Raw genomic sequence first — 22,344 nt, 5'->3', positions numbered from 1 at the left:
AAAACAATGTGAGGGAACAGAACAGGGTGGACTGATTGATGCATTCTGTCAATGCAGCCTAATAAAGAGTTAAAAAATAAATATGTCCCTGTATGCAAACTATTATAATGAATGATAATTCGGATCTCTTAGTGTCAGTGTGGATGCTCGGCCTTAAATATATGAAATGTTTATATTTACTTTATAACTTCTTACGTAACTGGTAAAATATGATCTTATTTTTGCTATTTTCATAAGTGTACCACGGGAGTTTATGAATTAATGTCTCAAAAGTTTAAAGTAATTAGTTGCGGTTGACGTTTCCTGTATATTTCTGTAAAAATGCCCCTTGCAAGTATTTTAACATATGCAGTACAAATTAAAGGTTTTCACCAACGCCCTGCCATTTGTTTTTTTTTTTTTTTATGTTATATTGTTTTACAACTTGAACCCACAGTAGCACCAAGAAGAGTATTGACTCCAATTAAGCCACTGTTGAAAAATGTATAAATCTTTGTGAAATGTTTCTGCGCCACAACCACAGAGAGCTTATCTGGATAAACAGACACTGAGCAAAGTTGAACGGATAATAAAGCCGGTTAATTTAAACAAACTTATCAGTCCCTTCTCTTGCTCGTCCACGTCTGTTTATTTTCCATCCACGTGGACGTGCTGCGCGCGACCACAGAGTCCTCGCGGAAGTGACGGCAAGGCGGCGATGGCGGCTCGCAGTTTCATTCCGGATTTCCACTGGACTACAAACTGAATTTAACCGGACCGGTTGGACTTTGGGGAACTTTTTTGAGAGCTGTCTCTCTTCAGACGCTGCACAGAGTGAAGTCACGTTGAACCGGCGCCTGACAACGAGCGTCCCCACAGCTTTTTGGGGGTATTTTTGTCCTAGGTTCAAGGTGGTCACCCTGTCGAGCTAGCGGTAGCTTGGCTGCTACTAGCTAACGTTAGTTGGTACACAGCTAGCTCCGGAGCTAGCTTGTCAACGAGCTGCGTGCTAAGGTCCATACAGAGGCAGCCGTCGAGCAGCAGCTTCTTTTGAACACGTCCACGTTTGTCTTTTATAGCTACAATGCGAATGGACTTTATTTAATGCTTATTGGGCCACAAGTGTGCAGAGCGAGGTACTCACACGTTTGCTTGGCCTCTGGTTAATTTGAATCGCTAGTTTGGCGGCTGTGGCTAAAGACGGATTTTGAATATCACTAGCAAGTAAGTCCCACCACCAATTGACCCACAAACTCTGGGGAAAAGCGTGCTATCAAGTGAGACTTGAAGTGGGGCTGCTGTGGGTCTTTGCGTGATCATCAACATGCTGAAGACCCGGCAATGTTTACTTGGCATCCGCACTTTTCTCGGCGTAACGTCGAGATTATGGGGCTTCATCATGTACATCCTCAGGAAGCACCTACGGACGGTGAGAATGGGTTTGAAACATAATTGTTACCTGATGCTGTTGTGTTTCTTTGTCATGAGAGCAAATCTTAGCCGTTTCCATGGTTTCCATGTGCCTGAAAAACATCTTTAGGCTCACATGCTCTGACAAGATTGCTCAGCCTACCTGTGTTTCTCTCATGTGCTGCTCTTTCTGTTTCAGTTTGAAACATCAAACAATATAGTGTCAGATAATGTCTCGATGATGTAAATGTGTAAGCAAATACGTCTATCTACCAGTTAAGCTCAGTAAAATCAGTGGCAAATTTGTTGTCTTGTCTTCCAGCATAAAGGTAGTTGGGAGCATCATAGCATGCAGATTTAATGTCAAAGCTAAAATATGCTACATGTTAGTAGACACACAGAGACATGCTTGATGCATCTAAGTGTAAAATTGGAATTGATAATAAGTGATAAATCAAATACTACTTTGATTAGGGTTGTTAGGATGGTGAAATTAAACTTTATATGTTACTTGTTCAAATGTATCTATATGGATACTCAGTTCCATACCGCAGCAATTAAAGTAGCAGTCCAAGTAACCCAATATTCAAGTCCAGGTGTGCTGTGGGAACTTGTACACCTATACCATGACAAAGATGCTATTACCAATATTAAAGAAAATATTTTTGCATACATATGATTATGATGTGCCTTGAAATTTGGCTTGATCTCAGGCAGGCATTGGGCAAAAAAAAAAAAAAAGTTTGAAAACCACTGTTCTTTTAAATTATTTAATCAAAAAGCTGGAGATTATACTGGATCTAAACCTGAGATATTGAAAATGTAGGGATGCACAATATCGGATTATTCATTCAAATTCATTTTTGCCAATACTGATATTGATACAATATGTAAATGTAGCTAAGACCTAAAACTAAAGCCCTTAGAATACCCTTTAAAATATAAGGAATGAGGATGAACAATGAAAAAGACTTAAGCAAATTGGTCTAAAACTCTGTAAGCCAATCTTTACAGCCATTATATGCTGATATTTATAGCTGATTAATCAGTTGTAAATATAGGCAAACATATTCAACATTTTAAGCCATTATCTGCCAATAATATCATGCATCCCCACAAAAATGCATTTAAAAATATCAATTAACCTAAAATGCTAATTAGCTGATAAAGAACTGAGTTCATTAAATGTCTGAAGAACTGACAAGTTCCTGCCACAAGTTTTCCAGAGTGTAAGGAGCGGTTAATAAAATAATCATTTTTATCAAGTAGATTATAGCCATTTAAAATCTAAATATTATATTTGAAAAAAAACAAACTTTTCATTAAGATCTTTACAAAACAGTCCACGAATCCTCACAGTTGTTGACTGTAAACTTGTTGTTATTTAATTTTAATGTCAGTATGACCTAAAAAGAAAAACCCATCAATTTCTGAAGAGTTAGTTCTGTTAACTTGCATAACATCCACATACAACAGTAATGTTATTAATTTAGGTATAGTTTTGACTTTGAATGAATGGTTCATTCAACTAAAACATCAAGGACACCACTCTAATCCAAACTCAGGTTTTAGATCACCTTCAGTTGCTAAAATGCTCCACAATAAGCAGGCATTCACCACCTGCTTATAACTCAGACGCACATACAGGTGCTGCTGTGGCGTTACATGCTATACATATATACAGTATGTTGTAATATGCGTGGACTTTGACTCCAACTCCGTATCAAACCAACAAGGCTTTGAGCAGTGCCCCGCGTGTTGTAATCAACTCGCTTTTGAGGTTTGTCTGCAGTTTATTGTGCGGCAGCAACACTTGTCGGGGGCCTGAGAGTGAGTCGTCCAGTCCATGTTGTGGCTGAAGTGAGAGGGATTATATCAGCACAGAGAGCGCACTGTTCTCTCTCTCCCTCCCTCTTGTTTCTCTCATTCTCACTAACAGTTTAGCCCTGTTGTTTACTTTATGTGATGCACGGAAACAATATAATGATCTGGCAGCGGCTTATTGAGCCGGAAATGTATGTTGGTGATCCTATAGATGGGAAACCATGACTGGTGATATGGGGAAAAAGTCCTGACAATTGATTCAAAGACGAGTGCACCAGTTTGTTTTAACTGCTTTAATTACTCTCTCAGTCCCCCTCCAAGTAGTTAGGGCTCATCATTTTTTTTCACCTGACAAGATCACATAACATAACATCATAACAGCTCTGTTTGATCCTGGTTATGGGGATCAGGTCGCTTAACAAACTTCTCAGAGTCAATAGAAGATGAAGTTGTTAATAACCTCAATGCTGCATAGCACCTATTATCCATGCACAATGCACCATCAGCTAGCTGCAAACTAATCAATAAATAATGAATGTCATTTAAGTTTGACAATCAGTCAAATTTAGCTTTATTTTTTAAGCCAAGCCCCAAAACGTTCAGGTGTCCAGGTGTTTAAAATCTTAATTGTGTTATTTGTTTTTGGATTAACTGTATCATATTTTGCTTTTTGGACCAAAAATTTTCCAGTATAAATAGAACAAGCTGCTTCCTTCAGATATCTCAACAAACCTGGGCTTTAGTGAACAGTAATTTTGCTCTGATTGGCCCCTGTTTTTTCGATATTTCGTGAAAGGGAAGCCTTACGATTAACCAGAAGGAGGCATAGTTAACCAAAAAATGTAACATTGTTAACTTGATAAGAAAGACATGAACTTTGAAGATTTATTTTCGGTCTTTTATTGCAGAGATAGGACTGTGGATAGTCACAGAAAATGGGGAGAGAGAGTGGAATCACATGCAGGAAAGGAGCCATGGGCCAGCCTTGAACCCAGGCTGTTTTGACTACAATAATCTCTATACATGGGGTGCATAGACATAATCTCCAGGCTCCAGTGCCTCAGCAGAGATATGACATTAACCAGTTAATTTTGTCGATAATAACCATAAAATTTAGTATACAACCCTTTCTTTTGATAGCTATTTTTTCATCTAGAACGCTGGCTGCGGTTTATATACCAGGATGACTTGTATACCAGGATATAGTGCTGAGACTTGCAATATCATCACTACAAGTGCCTGCAGCTACCATTCACCACATTTATCGTGTAATCGTGTAATGCAAGCCGCCACTTTGGCTTCACAGCTCAGAAAATACTGGGATACATAACCCAGACTACATCCGCAGGGATTGGCATCACTTTTTATCTGCTTTCCCCCTTATTATGTAAAAGCTGTGCATTTAAAGATAACAGGAAGTTGTAGGTATAGCTGTTAAATAATGAGAATATGTTTATGCAGATAAAACCACATGGTTCACAATCACACCAAATGTTGTATATTAAAGGTACAGTATTCACGCACAACTGCTTCAAGTTTCCACTATGTGGCATAAAATTTGTTTGTGTTTTTCCTTTTGATCAGGAGTCAGAAGTTTTGGGACAACTGTGGCACACACTGTTGTCATGGTCAGATGTTCTTGCAGAGCTGTCTCTTTATCAATTCCACATCTGCTATCATTCTTATACCCGGTTGTTGATCATTTCAAATGATTTGTTCAATTTGTTGTCAGTTTTCAGAAGTTTTTGATGTGCATGGGACGTTCATCGTCTTGGACATCCTCTCTGCCTTCATAAAATATTTTGTGCCATTGAAACAAACATGCACGTGACATGCAGCATTCCTCATCCACGTCAGTTAATGTACAAAAAGATTCTCATGCTGTTTTGTTCACTTTCACCAAGAATTTCAGGTTTAATGCATTGCTCCACTTTTAAGCAAATCATTTTCTGACGCCTGAGCACAAAACCATGAACTTCAATCAGTAGCTAGCAGTAAAATAAAGGTGTTACTTATTGGAAACTTAGAGCAGTTTTGTGTGAATGCCCAACCTTTAATCTGTAACACTCAGTGTGACTGTGAACCCCGTAGTTTCATTCTCATAAGCGCAGTCTCATTATTTAATAGCTATACCTTGTATACCGTGTGGAGCGCTGATTTGACAGAGAACACTCCAAGTAATGACAACAGGAGATGAGTTAAAGTGGGCGGAGCAACAAGTGCAGTAAGATGCAGTAATTCATGCAAAAGGAGGCCCAACCAAGTATTGAGTGCATAGAAATAAACATACTTTTCAGAAGCCTGACATTTCTGTTTAAAATATCCTTTTTTTATTGATCTTATATAATATTCAAATTTTCTGGGACACTGAAGTTTGGGTTTTCATCATCTATAAGCCATAATCATCAACATTTCAAGAAGTAAAGGCTGGAAATATTTCATTCTATGTGTAATGAGTCTATATAACATGAGTTTCGCTTTCTGAAATGAGTGACATAAAATATTGAACTTTATCATGATATTGTAATTTTTTTAGATGTACCTGTAATGTAAATCACCACACAGGACAATTTAATCCTTTCTCCCCTTTGTGAGATTTCAAAATAGTCTGCGACTTAAGTGCGGCTTTTATGGTAGCTGAAATAAATGTTACTCTAAGTGATAATCTAAAGTCATAATTACACACATCTGTATTGAAAATCTACAACTAATACGAACCTTTTTTGATACTTGCATCACGGTCTTCACTCCAGCGGGGATCTGGAAGTTCACACCTTCATGTAGGTCAAGCAGCTTTTCACAATAAAAGCACCCAGAACAGAGACAGGCATTTTGACTTGTTAAAAGTGAGCTCTCTAAAATACAGATGAGCGAATACACATTCATCTTTGCACTTTTAAATTCAAGTTGTGAAAATGAGGTTGAAATAATCAGAATGTACCAGAATTTAAATGTTTCAACATTTTTTTCTAATTAACATCAAAGTCACTAACATAATTGGCTTGGTATTTGACAGATTAAAACACCTGTGGCTCCCTTTTGTTTTCTAAACAATATTCTCACTTTCTAGTCTAAAGAAGTTAACATTGTAACAAGGATTTAAGATTAAACTCTACATTATAGTTCCTTAAACAATGAAGCATCTCCCAAAAAGCTTGGTGCTGAACAGTAAATTAGTGGGTTAAACAAAGAGATAAAATATAGTATATTTATAGATATAGATGGTATTCACAGTGTTTGGCGACTCTCTTTCTTTTAACCAGTTTTTGAATTCCAGAGAGGCAGCTGTCCTACACTGTGAAATGGCTTTGGCTTCAGCTACATCCATTGATTTCCAACAATGGACACCTTGGCATTCACATCCTGTTACAGTGACAATATTTGCCTGTTGCTTGGGTTAAAGAGCAGAATAGCTGAAATGTCCCCTGTATCTCTAGTCTGAAGGCAGAGCAATCTCTGAGTCTGAGCTTGAGGTCCAGACAGACGCTCTCTGAGGTGCAGAGTTCTGCCTCGAGGTTCCCTGTCGGTGCCCAGCAGCTGCTCGCACCAATAGGCTTCCCCCAAGCTCACCCTGCCAGGCAGTGGTGGGAGGGAACACATAGGAAGGCCCCCCATCCGAGGCTTATGCACCAAGCAGCCAAGGCTCTGTCAAAGTCACCCTGCAAGGCTTCTTTCTTTGTGTGCCCCATGCTCCACTGACACCCACCGACAGCTGGGGGGATAAAAATAGCCCTGTGAAGAAAAGTGCAGAGCCCCCCGGGCGAGAGCAGCACTAGAAAGGAGCGTCTCTGAGCGGAGCGAGGAAGTCATGGGGTGGACATGACTGAGTTTCTTTCAGTTTGCCGGTGTTGTGTCCTCCTCTGTCCTCTCAGAAAAGAATAAAATGTCTGAACGTTTAAATATATATGTTTTTTAGACTTTTAAGACTCAGCGTTTGGAGGACTTAAGACTCACTTTTGATCTAAATCATCCTAAGCTCAGTTACGTTTCAGCCATGAAGTTCTTTTATATTGGATTCAGATTACAGGCAGTATAATGACGTAAAAGTTTATGCCCAGAAGGATTACTAAACACTAACACTGGCCTCTTTACAGAAATTGTTATGCGAGTCTTTCAAACAGCAGTAAAAACACTTTTTTAAGGGCCTGTTTTCATCTGAAATTAAAGTCAAGAAAATAAATAACACATTTGAAAACTTTCTTTGGTTTTTCAGTATATGAGAACCAAGGAAATGTGTAATATTTTCAGCTTGTCCTCATCTGTTCTGTAACTGTCATTCACTTCCTTTATCTGCAGATAATCCAGTATCAGACGGTTCGATATGACACTTTGCCCCTGTCACCCGTCTCCAGAAACAGACTGAGTGAGTACATCATTGCTTTCATGATCTTCTAACTTTCAGGACTTTTGTGCAAGACTTTGATAAATCATATTTGGTGGTAGATCAGATCGTGTTCTGTCGTGATGTATACCTCTATACGCACATGTTTTTGGGATAATAGATAAAGAGAGACCACAGCATATTTGTAACGTGGGAATTGCTGGAGCTAAAACCAGTCTGTCCAGGAAGAAGTGTTTATGCGGAGAAGAAAAGTTATCAGCAACATCACAAACACACATTCAGCCTAGTTTCTTTTTTAGGACATTACTTATTTTCTACCTGGAAACAGGCACATTGCTGTATTTATTTTAAATGGTGGATACTTAAATAGCTAACAGTTGAGTGTTGCATCAGTAAATCTTTTGAGCTTTTTTGAGGTCTTATAGATATGGGGATACTCATTTCGCTGACAGTTTTAGTCAAGAACTCTCGGAAAGCACTTGAAGGAAATCTAAGTCTGTTCCATAGTTGTAAATGTAAAATGCGAAATGATTAATGCGGAGGAAAAATATATGATTATTGTAGCAGTGGAAGCTAATATAGTCAATTTGTGACTTTAAAGAAAAACCCTCACCTGTAAAGATCATGCAGTGATTTTCCACAAATAAAAGATTGTCTTTTAATATATTGATTTTCAGAGTATCGCTGCGTCATGATGGTAGGGCTGGGCGATACGTCTTTTTCTCACATTATCCATCAATACTTGGCACAAAGTTTACCATTTGTATATATATACAAACCCTTAACATTATCATACTCTTATGTTATTTTTTATCTTAAAAATATTTTTATTTTTTGTAAATAAATACAAAAAAATAGCCCATTTATTTCCCTTTTAAATGGTGCCACATTTGTATGGACCATGCCTTTTGAGGATGAGCCCATGAAAAATTTGCCAGATCTTCTCTGCCAATGTCAAACAGCTTATTCTGCCATTGACTCTTGTTTGGTGTTTGGTGGATTGGATGATATAAGTCTGAAGAAACAGACAATTTAACAATTTATTCATTTAACAAACAGAAGCCTCAGTAGCGTGTGGAAGAAACGTACACAGCCATGACAGCCTGACACCTCCTCCTCATGCTGGTCGCCAGCTTGGTCACACACTGCTGTGGGATGGCATCTTCAAACAGCATTTCCTGCAAGTCAGCCAATGTGGTTGTGTTGTGTCACTCTGGCACTACCAGCACGCCCAAGCTGATCCCCAAGTGTTGAAGGGGGTTGAGGTCGGGACTGCTGGCAGGCCATTCCATCCTCTTCACTCCCAGATTCTGGAGGTAGTCTCTGAGTCTCTGGTAGTCTTGGAAAAAACAGCTTGAAGTTGTCTTATTGCACGGGCCCTATCCAGACCAGTCAAACATGGCATGCCGATTCCTGTAGCAGACACCTACTGACCACTGTAGCAGGGCCCATGCTCACAGGACCTGATTGGCAGCACCTTGAGGTACCAGAAGCTCAAAACAAGAGTCAATAGCAACAGCAAAATAAGCGGTTTGGCACTGGCAAAGAAGATCTGGCAAATTTTTCATGGGCACGACCAACATAGCTCTGCTGCTCATCCTACAAATGCATGTTCCTTACGAACTTGGCCCCATTTAAAAGGTAAATAAACAGCCTTTAAAAACGATATACAATTAATTGCACATTGCACATTGCATCAATTGTCACATTTTCAGATATAGTGCATACAGTGTGGTGCTTTAATGTTAATCTGTCTGTCTGCTATCTGTGAGGTGTGTACCATAGACACCTATGCGCTTTAATTAAAAGGCAGAACCCACAGCGCTGATAAAAAGAAACATGCACCATGTTATCTATCATATTATGTACATTGTATGTTGTTGTAAATGTTATATTATACTAACTTGATAGAAAATCTACATGAGATGTGAGTTTGTTACTCATATCTTGCTAAATATTAGTCTAAGCGCTCCGTCATTTCCCTGCTGTAATGGTGGGGCCGTGCGTAATTTGCGCCTGAAATGGAGGAATGGGGGTCGTAAAATAAAGCACACTGTATGGCGCGACACATACGGGGGTTTCACAAATCAGTCAGGGTTTCATCCTCTTAAACGTAGCATCTCAGATGATCACTATTGTGTGTGTGAGTGTACCGGGTCTGTAGCAGCAGCAGCTTAAGCACTCTCCACCTGTAGAGCTCCGCTGCTCGCGCTGCACCAGCAGAGGTTTCCATCTGAGGAAGGGATATTTAGCTCGTATTGATAACGCACCCAGATATCCAAAATAAGATGATTGGGCGTGAGATTTAAACCTTGAATCAGAGTCCAGACGCTTTTAGAAGTGAGTGCAGGTCAACTTTCAGGCTGCGTGAGTGACGTAAGTCTGAGACTGGTAGCGCGAGGAGCCGACAGGTGAGGGAAAAGGCATATATTAAAAGATTGATCTTTGGATTTTATGGATCGATAATGGATTTTTTAAAAAGAATCTATCTGAATCGGAGAATCGATCTTTTGAACCCAGGTCTAGTCCATACTATATGATAAACAAGCAGAACAATGTACTTGTCAGACTCTTGTTATTATTTCAAGACTCCTCAAAGGCATACACCTTCAGAAGCACACCTGCCTTATTTTTAACTGACTGGTGAGAAATACACAGAACACTATAAATACTGTTATTTCATAATGTAAGCTATATTTTGACTTTTAAGTTTAACTGCACAAAAAGCCCTTTCTAAGAAGCGAACAAACAAACCAACATGTTTCTCGGGACTGTAATGGTAACGCTAAAATTAGGAGTGTTTTATTTGGCTACAGATGGTTAGCCACAGAGCTACATAAACAGCTTTCAGGACAAAAAAAAAGACCTGAGTTAAAATGTATCATGGTAGCAGGAAAATGTCAAATCAGCTTGACAGTGTTGCAAAAAAAAAGTTCCTTCCTGCTCTGGCTCTTTGAGTGATGAGCGGTGGTTGTGGTGTTGATGTGGAGAGGAAATGCAAAGTGTTACATGCAGCAGCACACACAGACAGACCGGCATGGTCCGGCGTGTGTGAATGAACTTTCCTCCTGTCTTTAGAGAGCTCATTGAAAAGCACACTCTTGACTTAGAGTAAAGATTGTATTTCAATTCCACTTTACTCGCCTCTCATTCACTACGCTGACCTCAGCTGGAGATCCAGGTCCAGTCTCAGGAGTCCGCTGAGTCCTTCCATTCAGTTAGTTAAGAAAGGCTACTTTTACCATCAACTAATGAAGTTATCGCTACTGTGTCTACAGCGGGGTTTGAATCCGTCTCACAATGCTCTGTCATATGTCGAAGAAAATGCCAACAAAAAATATTATAACATTATATTGTGATGACACTCTCTGCAGTCATGTGATCATCTACTAAGCAATAAAAATGGGGTCTAACTTTTACATATGGATGGGAGTGTACTTTAATGTTGGATTTAATGTTGTTTCTTTGCTGTCATAATAGTTCGTTCTAACCAGGGATGTAAAAATATACTCAACCCACGATACGGTACTTATCACAATTAGCTTACGTGATAATACAGTATTCCAGGGTATTTAAAAAATACCCACACTATCCCTTTAATTTACCATGTAAAACAGTATTTGTTGTAATGTGGGCATGTTTATTATCTTTTCGCTAAATCATGCAGAGCAGCGGTACCTGTCTGGAGCCCTGTATAGCTTAGCTTCCTTGGCAGTGCCAGTAAAGGGGCAATGCACAATGAAATCTAAGGAGGCTAATGTCATTGCTTTTGCTGTGTAACTTATACAACCCAGCTTCAAAAATAGTGAAATATCCCTTTAAGAGTTATTCCAGCAGCACTCCTGCCTGGGTTTGGAGATGTAATAAAAGTGATGACAGGACTTGTGCTAATGATGTAGGCCTAATTAGTCAAAGAACCTGTCAGGACAGGACTCACTATTTAGAACAGCTTTTACTCATGTGTCCTGCATTGACACTGCACTATGGTCTGAGGAGAAACCGTAACATGCATGCTTATTATAATTTCTTCATGGAAGTAAATCAGTGATAAGAAACAATCTGATTTTTATTGTTAATAAATCATAGGTTCACTGTAGAGGGAAAATAGAAGACGTGCATCATTGTGCACAGAAGTAGAGGAAAACAGGCTAATATGGTCAATTGTTCTAATTTTACTTGGATAGTGAACAACACTGCAACTATAGATTACTTTCAGCGCCCCTTAAGACACTTAAAGTGTTTTTTTTGTTGTTTTGTGTTTTTTACTTGTAAAAGTGGAATTTTCAAAAAGATTAAATGAATGTATTTTGGGCCTTTCCTGTCTTTATTAAAGAAATAGGAGAGTGGACAGGGTTAGAAACATGGACTAGAGAGTGTGAATTGACATGTGGTAAAAGAGCCACAGGCTGGACTTGAACCCAGGTTTCTCGTGTACATTGTAGCACGACCTAGACCTATCTGCGTCCCACGCTCAAGGTTAATTGTTAACAGAAATGGAAAACTACCCAATTTTGTGTCGTAGTACTGGGTTTATGAAATGATCATTTCATAATTTCCCAAAGTTATTAGATTTTTCTAAAAAAAAAAAAATGATGCTGAAGTCATATAAACCCTGTTTATAATGGTGGATATAAACTCTGTTGACGAACATCAGCTATTGTCAAATAACGTTGCATCCGAGGCAGTGATGCACCAGTCCGGCTTTATAAGCTCCAGTACTGATCTGATTCCTGGGTTGTGGTATCTGCTGATACAGATTCAATACCAGCATTAAATTAACAACCTGTAATCAATAGGGCTGTAGTTGCAAAAAATTAAAACTTGGTCAACTGAAATTACACCAACACACCGACCAACAGATTGGTTATTTAGTTAACAAGAAAAAAAAGAGAACCTTTCCTTTATCTCAAGATCAACTCCATCTGTGACAGGTTTCTCATTGCATCCTTCTGAGAGTTAACCTTGCAAAGCAGATGGATATGCCTGTTTCCGTCTTTCACATCTTGCAAAGCTCCAATCTAAATAGATTGGGCCCTGTCAGTGAGTGACAGGACCAATCAGGAGTAAGAGGCAGTAATTTAGGGCGCAGAGGACTTGACGTAAGCAAGCAGCAACAAGCAGAAGAGATTAGCATGGATGCTACTTGAGTCAGTTTTATCAGACGACATTTTTTCATTAAAAGAAGAACAAAGAACAACGTTGAGTTATTTTTTTTTGTGGAAGCAATTTTTTTGCTCTACTTACAACAGGATTCGGCAAGAGTAATCATCACATGTTTGGTTGCTCTGATTGTCCTGTAGAGATGTGACACACAGAACATTCATCCAGTCACCCTCCAAGTTTTTTCAAAGGCTCTGTCCTTTCCCAAACACTGTCTATGAGAGGTTTTATAGATAGATGTGCCAAACAAATACATCTGGCATGTCAGGTTATTTGATAGTCTGAATGATCTTAAAAATTAACAAAACAAGCTTTAAGAAACATTATTGTTTATTTTTAATCTTATTATGTCGTACTCAAATAACAGCTGGCTTACCGAGCATCTGCCTTTAATCATAGAAATCAGTGAACTCATGGAGCTGCTGTTTATTTGACAAACCGCGCTGTGGTTGGTTCCAAGTGATTTGTCACTCTCAACACATCACTGCACGTTTCCCCTCTCTTAACAATGCAAAGTTAACTGCTTAGCAATTTAGTTTTGTTGTGCCTGCTATTTTCATATGTTTAAATTCATAGTCATACCCCTAACCCTCAAAAAATGAGCTGAATAAATGCCGGTAGTTGTAGAGGTTGTATATGTAACAAGTGTAACAAGGGGCTTATACTGGTGAACCGAGGACAGTGATGTAGTACATACACGTGCTGACTGTAAACACAGGATAGCAGAGAAATGAGGTGTATAGATCTGTCTTGATTATCGACTCTATGAATTGACACAGTCACTTAAACCTGATCTAGCTATTTGAGTTTGGATTGGACTAATATCTGATATCAGGACTTTATCGACTCATCTTGAATGATAGTCATGTGACAGGTGTTCCTGGAAAGCAGTATTGATAACTGGTTTGTTACCATTTAAGTCAAGTAAATTCAGTTTGTGTTTGTGTTTACTCTGCTGGTTCAAACAGCTTGAGACATAATAAAAAATCCAGTCAGTGCTTTAGTTTCCCTTCCAGCTGTTGGAGGAAATTTGTTGCTTTGTTGCAGATAAAGAACACCATTATGATCTGAAGTGAAAGAATTTAGTTGTGACAAATTTAAAGGACCAGGATTATCCATAACAATCCTTATTAACAAATCAAAAGGTACCCGATGAACTTAGTTTAAGTTTTTAAAGTAAACCTCAAAAATTCCCATGCTGTCACACAGCTTTCTGAAGGGTTTCAATGAGTCTGTTTATTTTCCCTGCAGTGACTTGAATACATTTAGATCTTCTCTGAGTGCATTTTCAGTAAAAATTTGCAATTAAGTCTCAGTCATTCTAGTGTAAGCTTTACAACACGATAGGATGCAAACATGCCATTTAAAAATACTACGCCACTTCATTATTGATTATATATTGTTGAGAAACCCTTACTTCCAGAGTAAGAAATAAACTATGTTGCTATGTGTACCATGTTTTGTAAAGGAACACAGGGAATATCTGCAGATTTTGAACACTGGGAGGGGAGAGGCAGTTGGAAAGGCCGTAGCGAAAGAAGCTAAGTTCAGCTAAAATAAGCTGCAGTTAAAAAGAAAATGATTAATCAGACTTCTGTACTTGAACATGTCAAGCAGTCATATGACAGCAGGGATCACTAGCTCTTTGAAAAGAGGAAAGGGTGCAGAGCACTATTAATTACTGTAGGAAAACATGAAGTGATGCAGTATGCTCACTGAGAGCAGCCAAAGGGGAAAACACAACTTGAAGTGGAGCTAAAGCAGCTAACGTATTGCTAACTATCAATACAAAACATCAGTAAAGATTATCAACCAAATGTCAGCCCAGATAATAGTCATGCCATAAATCAATCACTGAATCTAAAGCATATGTGTGCTTACTCATTGTAGAAAATTATGAGATCAAAATTTAGGAAACTGAGGAAAAGGCTGATCCCTTACTTTCTGCATACACATGTAACTCTAACACGTAAATGTTGTGTAATATCCTGTTCAGCCTAATTTCTGCCGTAACTTGGTTTGTTGTGTGCATGTTGTTGTCCTGACTTAAATATCACAAGTGTTGATATTTTATGCTAAACTCCAGATGCAGTAAAGAGGAAGATCCTGGTTCTGGACCTGGATGAGACGCTGATCCACTCTCACCATGACGGGGTCCTCAGACCCACAGTGAGACCAGGCACGCCGCCAGACTTCATCCTCAAAGTACGAGCTCTCAGACACCCATAAACGTGGTTAAACACATATATTTAAAGCTTTCTGTTCTGATAACCTGACTGTTTTGGTGTCTTTTTCCCCCCGCAGGTTGTCATTGATAAACATCCAGTTAGATTCTTCGTACATAAAAGGCCACATGTTGACTTCTTTTTAGAAGTGGTGAGTGTGCCGTGTTTATTTCCAGAAAGCTCAGCATTAACACCTTTGTTGCTGGGATTACCTGTTATCCTGTCTCCATTGTACCGCCCTCTTTACCATCATCAGACTCTATTTGTTTTGGATAATGACCCTCTGTGACTTAGTAGTTTACTTATACTGTTATGCTCTCTACTCTCTCTCTCTGTGTTAACAGGTGAGCCAGTGGTATGAGCTGGTGGTTTTCACGGCTAGTATGGAGATCTACGGCTCAGCGGTGGCAGACAAGCTGGACAACAACAGAAACATCCTGAAACGCAGATACTACAGACAGGTACTCAGAGTAAAGATGAGACTGTTCAGCCTCTTTGTCTTTATCCTGATGCAGTCAGTGACGTCAGTGTTTCTGTCTCTTTCCCCAGCATTGTACATTGGATCTAGGTAGTTATATTAAAGACTTGTCTGTAGTACACGATGACCTGTCCAGTATCGTCATCCTGGACAACTCGCCTGGTGCTTATCGAAGCCATCCAGGTAAGATGCAAAGCCTGATTCACTGTTTATCTGTGCACATTTGCACCAAGAAAAGCTGTTGGGGAACCTAAAGGGGAGTTATTGTACATTAAATATTAAGATTGCATTTTGCGCGAAAGTTTGGTACAGCAGGGGAAGGGGTTCAGATTTAGAATCAGCTTTTATTGTCCAGATGAGTGAGCGCATTTAAAGAATTTGACTCCAGGTAACTTTGATCTCTGTGCACAAGCATTAATGATGGAAAACTACAAACTTACAAATATAATGTAATGTTGGAATATGACAACTTTTCTTAAATTTACAGGTGGATCGCAAAAAATTTCCAGAGATTCTAGATTAATCTCATGCAAAGTGAAATACTTAAAGACTTTTTTGTTTTAATCGTGATGATTGCAGCTTACAAAAATTAAAGATTCACTGTCTCAAAATATTTGAATATCACAAAACACTAGTCCAAAAATCTGCTCATTAATGCTCTTAGTAACTGGTTGGAGCTCCCTTTACACAAATAACTGCATCTATGTGACATGACATGTAGCCAGTCAGTCTGTGGCACTGCTGCAGTGTTATGAAGCCCAGGTTGCACTGATTGCTGCCCTCAGCTCGTCTTTATTGTTGAGTCTATTGTCTCTCATCTTCCTCTTGACATGTCCTCTGAGATTCTCTGTGGGGGTTCAGCAGGTCAGTGAGGTTTTTTTCTCTTTAGCCCAGGTGAGAAGCTTATAACATTGTCACTGGTTCAGGAGTGGCTCAACACTAAGAACACAACACTCTTAGCCCATATCCTAGATGTGTTTTGTAGCTCTTGATCCACTGATTCCAGCCTCAGTACTCTCCTTGTGAAGCTCCTCTAAGTTCTTGAATCTGCTTTGTTTGACAGTCCTCTGAAGGCTGGGCTCATCCCTGTTGCTTGTGCTCCTTTTCATATCAAACTTTTCCCTTTTAGTAAACTTTCCATGAATATGTTTTAATACAGCCTCTGAGAACAGCCCGCCTTTTCAGCAGTGACCTTCTGTGGTTTACCCTCCTTGTGGAGGGTGTCAATGATTGTCTTCTGGACAGAGTCAAGTCAGCAGTCTTCCCCATGGTTGTGGTTGTGTGAACTAAACCAGAGTGAGAGAATGGAGCCTCAGGAAACCTTTACTACTTGGACTTTTCCATAATAATCTAATATTTTGAGGTCATGACTTTTAGATTTTTCATGAGCTGTAAGCTGCAATCATCAAGAATCAAACAAAATAAAGTCTTGGAATATTTCCCTTTGTATGAGTTGAAACTAGACTTGATGAATTTTCACTTTTTGAAGTAAATCACAGGGAGAATGACCTTTTACTTGACGTTCTAATGTGTTTAGATGCATCTGCATATTGCACTAGTGTAAGAGCAGCGATGATTCTTAGAAGATGGGAATAACATAATTTGCCAACTATTTTGAAAAAGACTTCTCATATTTATGCCATTTTCAAGCATAAATATGAGAAAAGTTTGATTCAATCTAAAAAAGAAGATTTGCTGCTTGCTCTGTTATTTATGACAGATAGGGAATGTTTTGGTTTGACCAATACATAAAAATAGATTACCCTTTGGCACTAAATATCATGTTTGAACTTTTCAGACAAACATAGAGGAACATATCTGCCAAGCTATTTTAAAAAAGAAAGTCTTAGAAAAATTCTCATTCTGTCAAAAAAGCTGCAATTTACTGCTTTTCTTTGCCCTTTATGACTCAACAGAGAGTCTCATAGTTTTACACTGTTGATGGTACAAAGAAATTTTACATTTGTCTTCTTAGTATCTGTTTTGTATTAAAAAGGTAAATGACCATATTCAAAAGTATACAGAGAAGGTTTGAGGTATCATCAGCTGTTTGTATTCTGTGTACATGTATTAAACTGAAGTGAGTTTTTGTGTTAAACACATCAACCATGTGATGATGTCAAATAAGAGAGCGTCTGATTCCCACTATCCGGCTTGTACTGTGGATGCAGTAAGAGTATATAAGATGTGCAGCTCCTCCAACACTCACTGAACCCTTTACTGCAGCAGAATAAAATCACAAGCATGTCCGTTTCTCTGACACGACTGGTTTTCTGCCCTCCAGACAATGCAATACCCATCAAGTCCTGGTTCAGCGACCCTAGTGACACAGCACTTCTTAACTTGCTGCCTATGCTGGATGCACTAAGGTAAGAGGAGTAATGAGGTCTGAATGAAAGCAAATGGTGTGTGCGCTGTAAATCGTATGTGTACTGTTTTCATTTAGGGGTGCAAACTAACAGCTACAGATGTTGCTTCTTTTTGATTTTGACTTGTAGTAATTTGGTAAAAGTCAGCTCTTGTTTTAGTTATTTGTGCATATCTGCATATATTGTGTGATTACCTCTTATTGACTATATTCATTTTACCTGTCAGTAGTAAAATTCCCAGTTTGTTCCATCTAGTGTTGTTTAAAACTACCTCTGACTGTTGGTACAGTCTGTACAGAACATTAAATAAAAAGCAGCACTAAGAGTAATAAATCTCCTGCTTCAAAATAAGCATGTACAACGTAATTCCCAAAAAGCTGAAAGAAAGTGTAAATCAAACAAAATGTGAATCTCATAAACCCATACTTTATCCACAATAGAACATTTGCAGCATATCAAATGTTGAAACGGAGAGCTGTTAACATTCAGTGAATACTAGCTCATTTTGAATTTGATGGCAGCAACACATCTCAAAAAAGTAGGGACAGGGCAACACACGGCTGAAAATGCTCCAGAACACTTTTAGAAATCATTGTCAACACTTTGCCATGCCATCCACAAATGCAAGTTAAAGCTTTTTATGCACAGAAGAAGCCATATGTGAACACGATCCAGAAATGCTGCCGTCTTCTCGGGCCAAAGCTCATTTAAAATGGACTGAGGCTAAATGGAAAACTATTCTGATGTCAGATGAATCAAAATTTGTAATTCCTTTTGGAAACCACAAACACTGTGTCCTGTAGACTGAAGAGGAGAAAGACCATCCAGCCTGTTATCACAGTTCAAAACCCTGCATCTCTGATAGTATGAGGTTGCATTAGTACCTATGGTGTGAGCAGCTCACACATATGGGAAGGCACTGTCAATGCTGAAAAATATCTAGAGGTTTTAGAGCAACACATGCTCCCATATAGACAACATCCCTTTCAGGGAAGTCCTTGCATATTTCTGCCAGATGATGCCCCAACTTTTTTGGAATTGAAGTTGTAAAAGTTTTAAGTTATTTAAAGTTATATTTAAAGTTGGGGGGTTTTTTTGTTTTTGTTTTTTTTATTTTGGTCATGTGGTTGTTAAAGAACAGTGGATGCAGGGATTATTTGTGCTAAATCACCACTTGTGTGAACCAGTAATGGCCCATGAACTGGTTAATAATAAACACAAAAAGGTTGGAATACTTTGAACACACTACTGTTACTACACTGCTACTGTATATCTGCGTAGCCTTTAAAATGCACTAGCATCAGTAATGTCTTCAACCCTCTGCTTTTGTATCCAAAAGCTTTCTAAAAGCAGCACAGAGAAGTTGAGGAGAGATAAGACTGTCTTTTTTGATGTAACATTTCTTCTTTCTGTATTTTGTTGTGACTGCTGTAACTTTATTTGTTGTTTACTAGTGGTTAGCAAACAGTAAGAAACAGAACGTCCACCCCTGTGTAGGGGCCATGAGTGTCTGCCTTTTTACTCTGTTTAGACTGATGTTATTTGACTAGGTGTACAAAACATGATCTCCAAACACTGACATTTCAGAACAGATACAAATACTGTTACAGCCCAAATGTTTATGCTAAGCTAAGCTACTAAACATCTAACTCCATCTCCATGCAAAATAATGCACCATATCGGTTTTGCTGAGATACAGTATGCCAGTATTTCCAAATATAGTTCCAACCTAAACTTAAAAACACACTTTAACCTCCTGAGACCCGAGCTTTTGTTTGGAATGCATTTTTAATTTCCCCCACTTATTCAGTATCAGTAGGACCTGACAGACTTCAAAGCTAAGTCTAGTCTTTGAAAAGGAATTCGTTTTTATCAAAAATGATGTCCACAAATTTCCGCACATGGACCACAGGGACTTGTTAAGCCCAAGCATGAAAAATAATTTCATGACAAGTTTGGGATTTTTTGGGCCTTTTCCCCTCCAAAATCCAAACAAATTCCCTAAAATGTAAAAAGAAATGATGTAAAAGTTCTGTAAAAACTCTTGACCATATTTTTCTAAGTATTCCATGGCAATTACTACAAAATTTCCTCAAATATTCCCCTAAATGTATCAGTGATGTGATGTAGCATAAAGCCTAAACATTCCTGATCCTGAAATCCTGAAAGATTTCTGGAAAATCCCCCCTCAAATTTCTTATTATATTTTAAAAAATGCTAATACATTCCTCCAAAGTTAGTAGAAATAATAACCCAAACATCTAGATGAATTCCCTGAAATTTCTTAAAATTTCCATTCAAAATCTCAAAATGTGAGTGGAGAAATGTTCAGATTTGCCAGTGCTGACATCACCTTTAAAGCTAAGATCTGCTGATATCAATATCAAGCCGAAAGGAAAGGGCATCTCTATTAACTTATTTCCCCTCTTTCACTCTCCATCGTCCAGGTTTACCGCTGATGTCCGCTCCGTCCTCAGTCGAAACCTTCACCAGCACCGGCTCTGGTGATTGGCTGAACCAGGAGAGGGTGGGGCTTGTTGACCAGCCCCTTCCTTCTCCGCCGGCCTCCTTCCTGCCCTCCGTTCCCACACAGACGACCCACCATCCCTCTGCAAGCCTCTCAGACGTGTTCCTGAGGAGTCGAGGGTTGGGGCGACCGCCTAACGCGGGACGAACAGTACGGGATCACCAGAGCCCAAAAACTACTGAGGAGGGCAGGGGGGCCAGCTTGTTGTTTTTGTTTTTTTTTCTTCTTGAATCTTTATTTGTATTTTTTTTTTTGTTTTTTTCAAACAAAACGGAGCCTTCTCTGCCTTATCGCTCCTGATACTGACTGTGTGCGAATGAAGGTGCGCCTGTGTACGTGAGTCGGGAGAATGCTTGCTGACTTCGTTAGTCCTTTTTAAACTTTTTTGACAATTGGGAGGGAGGGACAAAAGGAGAATCAGCAAAGCAACAAAGACAATTAATACATTATTATTTCTTCTTCTCCTCCATCATTTCTGGACTTTGCACCTCAGCAGACAACACATCGATTCCCTGTCTTAACTGCTCGGAGCATCTGAGTCGAGGAATATAACGAACCGCCCCCGTTTTTAGATTAACCTCACAGCTCGACAGTGTGATCGATTCTTGAGGTACGTTTTTCCCCTTGAAGAAGAAAGGATCATCTTCGACGGTGTCACTGATGGACTTCTGCTTGCAACAAACCATCCACAGGCATATTTCTGGACTAAAAGCCACACAGCCTGTTGTATTTTTTCTCAGTCACTCTTTCCCAAAGCTCCTTGTGGGACTCTGTGATAAAGACGGCTGAAAAAGTTGTGAGAAAAAAGGTTGTGATGATATGTGGACTGCCGTGCCGCCTCTCCATATCTGATTGTTTCTCTCTTATAATATATGATAGTACAACTTCTGCATACCACAACATTTTGCTCTCCCCCTTTGCCATTTGATGCCATCCTTATTTCATCAAATAGGAATTGCACTTATTTTACCCCCTTCTGTTTTTTTGTTGCAGTTGGTTTTTTGTATTTGATTCAAATTTGCAGCCTTTTCCCCTACTTCAGTTTTTACCTGCTCCGCTTTCTGTAAGGGTTCAACTATTAAACCCTCCGTCTTTAAATGCCTTCTGAACAATGTCAGTCTCGTCAAGGCTCACAGCGGCTTCTTATTGGCTCTGTCTCCAGGTCTGTGTTACTAATAAAACACTTGTCAGTATCGACCAGTTACTATCCAGCTTTTTTCTTTAAATGCATTTCATCCTTGTTACATCACTTCTTTCCAGCTTGTCAGATGACTTCAGTAACTGTGATCTGCTGCCATCTTGTGGTATGATGGGGAACTCTTTGGTCCAGGTTTTTCCAAATACATGGAAAGTATCAGGGTAGAAATTAACAATACTTGTCTTCCCTACTTGTGTCATACCCCCAGAAGCATTTTGGGCAGCAAATGACGAAAACTGACATAATTTGGGATTATTTAAACTCAGTTACTTCCATAGATTACACAAATTCAATAGCTGTGCAGGTTCTTATTCAATTAGAAAAATATTCCAGAGCAGGCCTTCATTCTCTCACTCTAGCTCAGTTCACACAACCACAACCATGGGAAAGACTGCTGACTTGACAGTTGTGAAGAAGACAGTCATTGACATCTTTTACAAGGAGAGTAAGCCACAGAAGGTCACTGCTGAAAGGGCAGGCTGTTCCCAGAGTGTTGTATCAAAACACATTCATGGAAACCTGACTAGAAGGAAAAAGTGCAGCAAGAAAAGGAGCACAAGCAACAGGGATGAGCTCAGCCTTAAGAGGATTGATAAAGCAGATTCAAGAACTCAATGGAGCTTCGCAGGGAGTGAACTGAGGCTGGAGTCAGTGGATCAAGTGTCACCACACAGATGGGTCCAGGAAATGTTTCACTGGTGTTGTGTTTTTAGTGTTGCACTGGTCCTGAACCCCAGCCAACATTATAAGCTTCTCACCTGGGCTATCTAGAGAAAGAACTGGACAGTTGCTCAGTGGACCAAAGTCATGTTTTCTAATGAAAGTAGATTTT

General features: G+C 39.2%; 1 protein-coding gene across 1 annotated transcript; it reads left to right on the top strand.

Annotated features, from left to right (window-relative positions):
• The first annotated feature begins 677 nt into the window (after window positions 1-677).
• Window positions 678-21,506, top strand: ctdnep1a (CTD nuclear envelope phosphatase 1a). The gene is made up of 8 exons (XM_041778766.1): window positions 678-1,408; window positions 7,510-7,576; window positions 14,802-14,920; window positions 15,020-15,091; window positions 15,285-15,401; window positions 15,490-15,601; window positions 17,703-17,787; window positions 20,235-21,506. The coding sequence occupies exons 1-8, from the start codon at window positions 1,304-1,306 to the stop codon at window positions 20,293-20,295; spliced, it is 738 nt and encodes a 245-aa protein (XP_041634700.1). The 5' UTR covers window positions 678-1,303; the 3' UTR covers window positions 20,296-21,506.
• The last annotated feature ends 838 nt before the right edge of the window (window positions 21,507-22,344 follow it).

Source organism: Cheilinus undulatus, linkage group 22 (assembly GCF_018320785.1).
Source record: "Cheilinus undulatus linkage group 22, ASM1832078v1, whole genome shotgun sequence".
NCBI classification, from domain to species: domain Eukaryota; kingdom Metazoa; phylum Chordata; class Actinopteri; order Labriformes; family Labridae; genus Cheilinus; species Cheilinus undulatus.
This window is presented reverse-complemented; position numbering and strand designations above follow the sequence as displayed.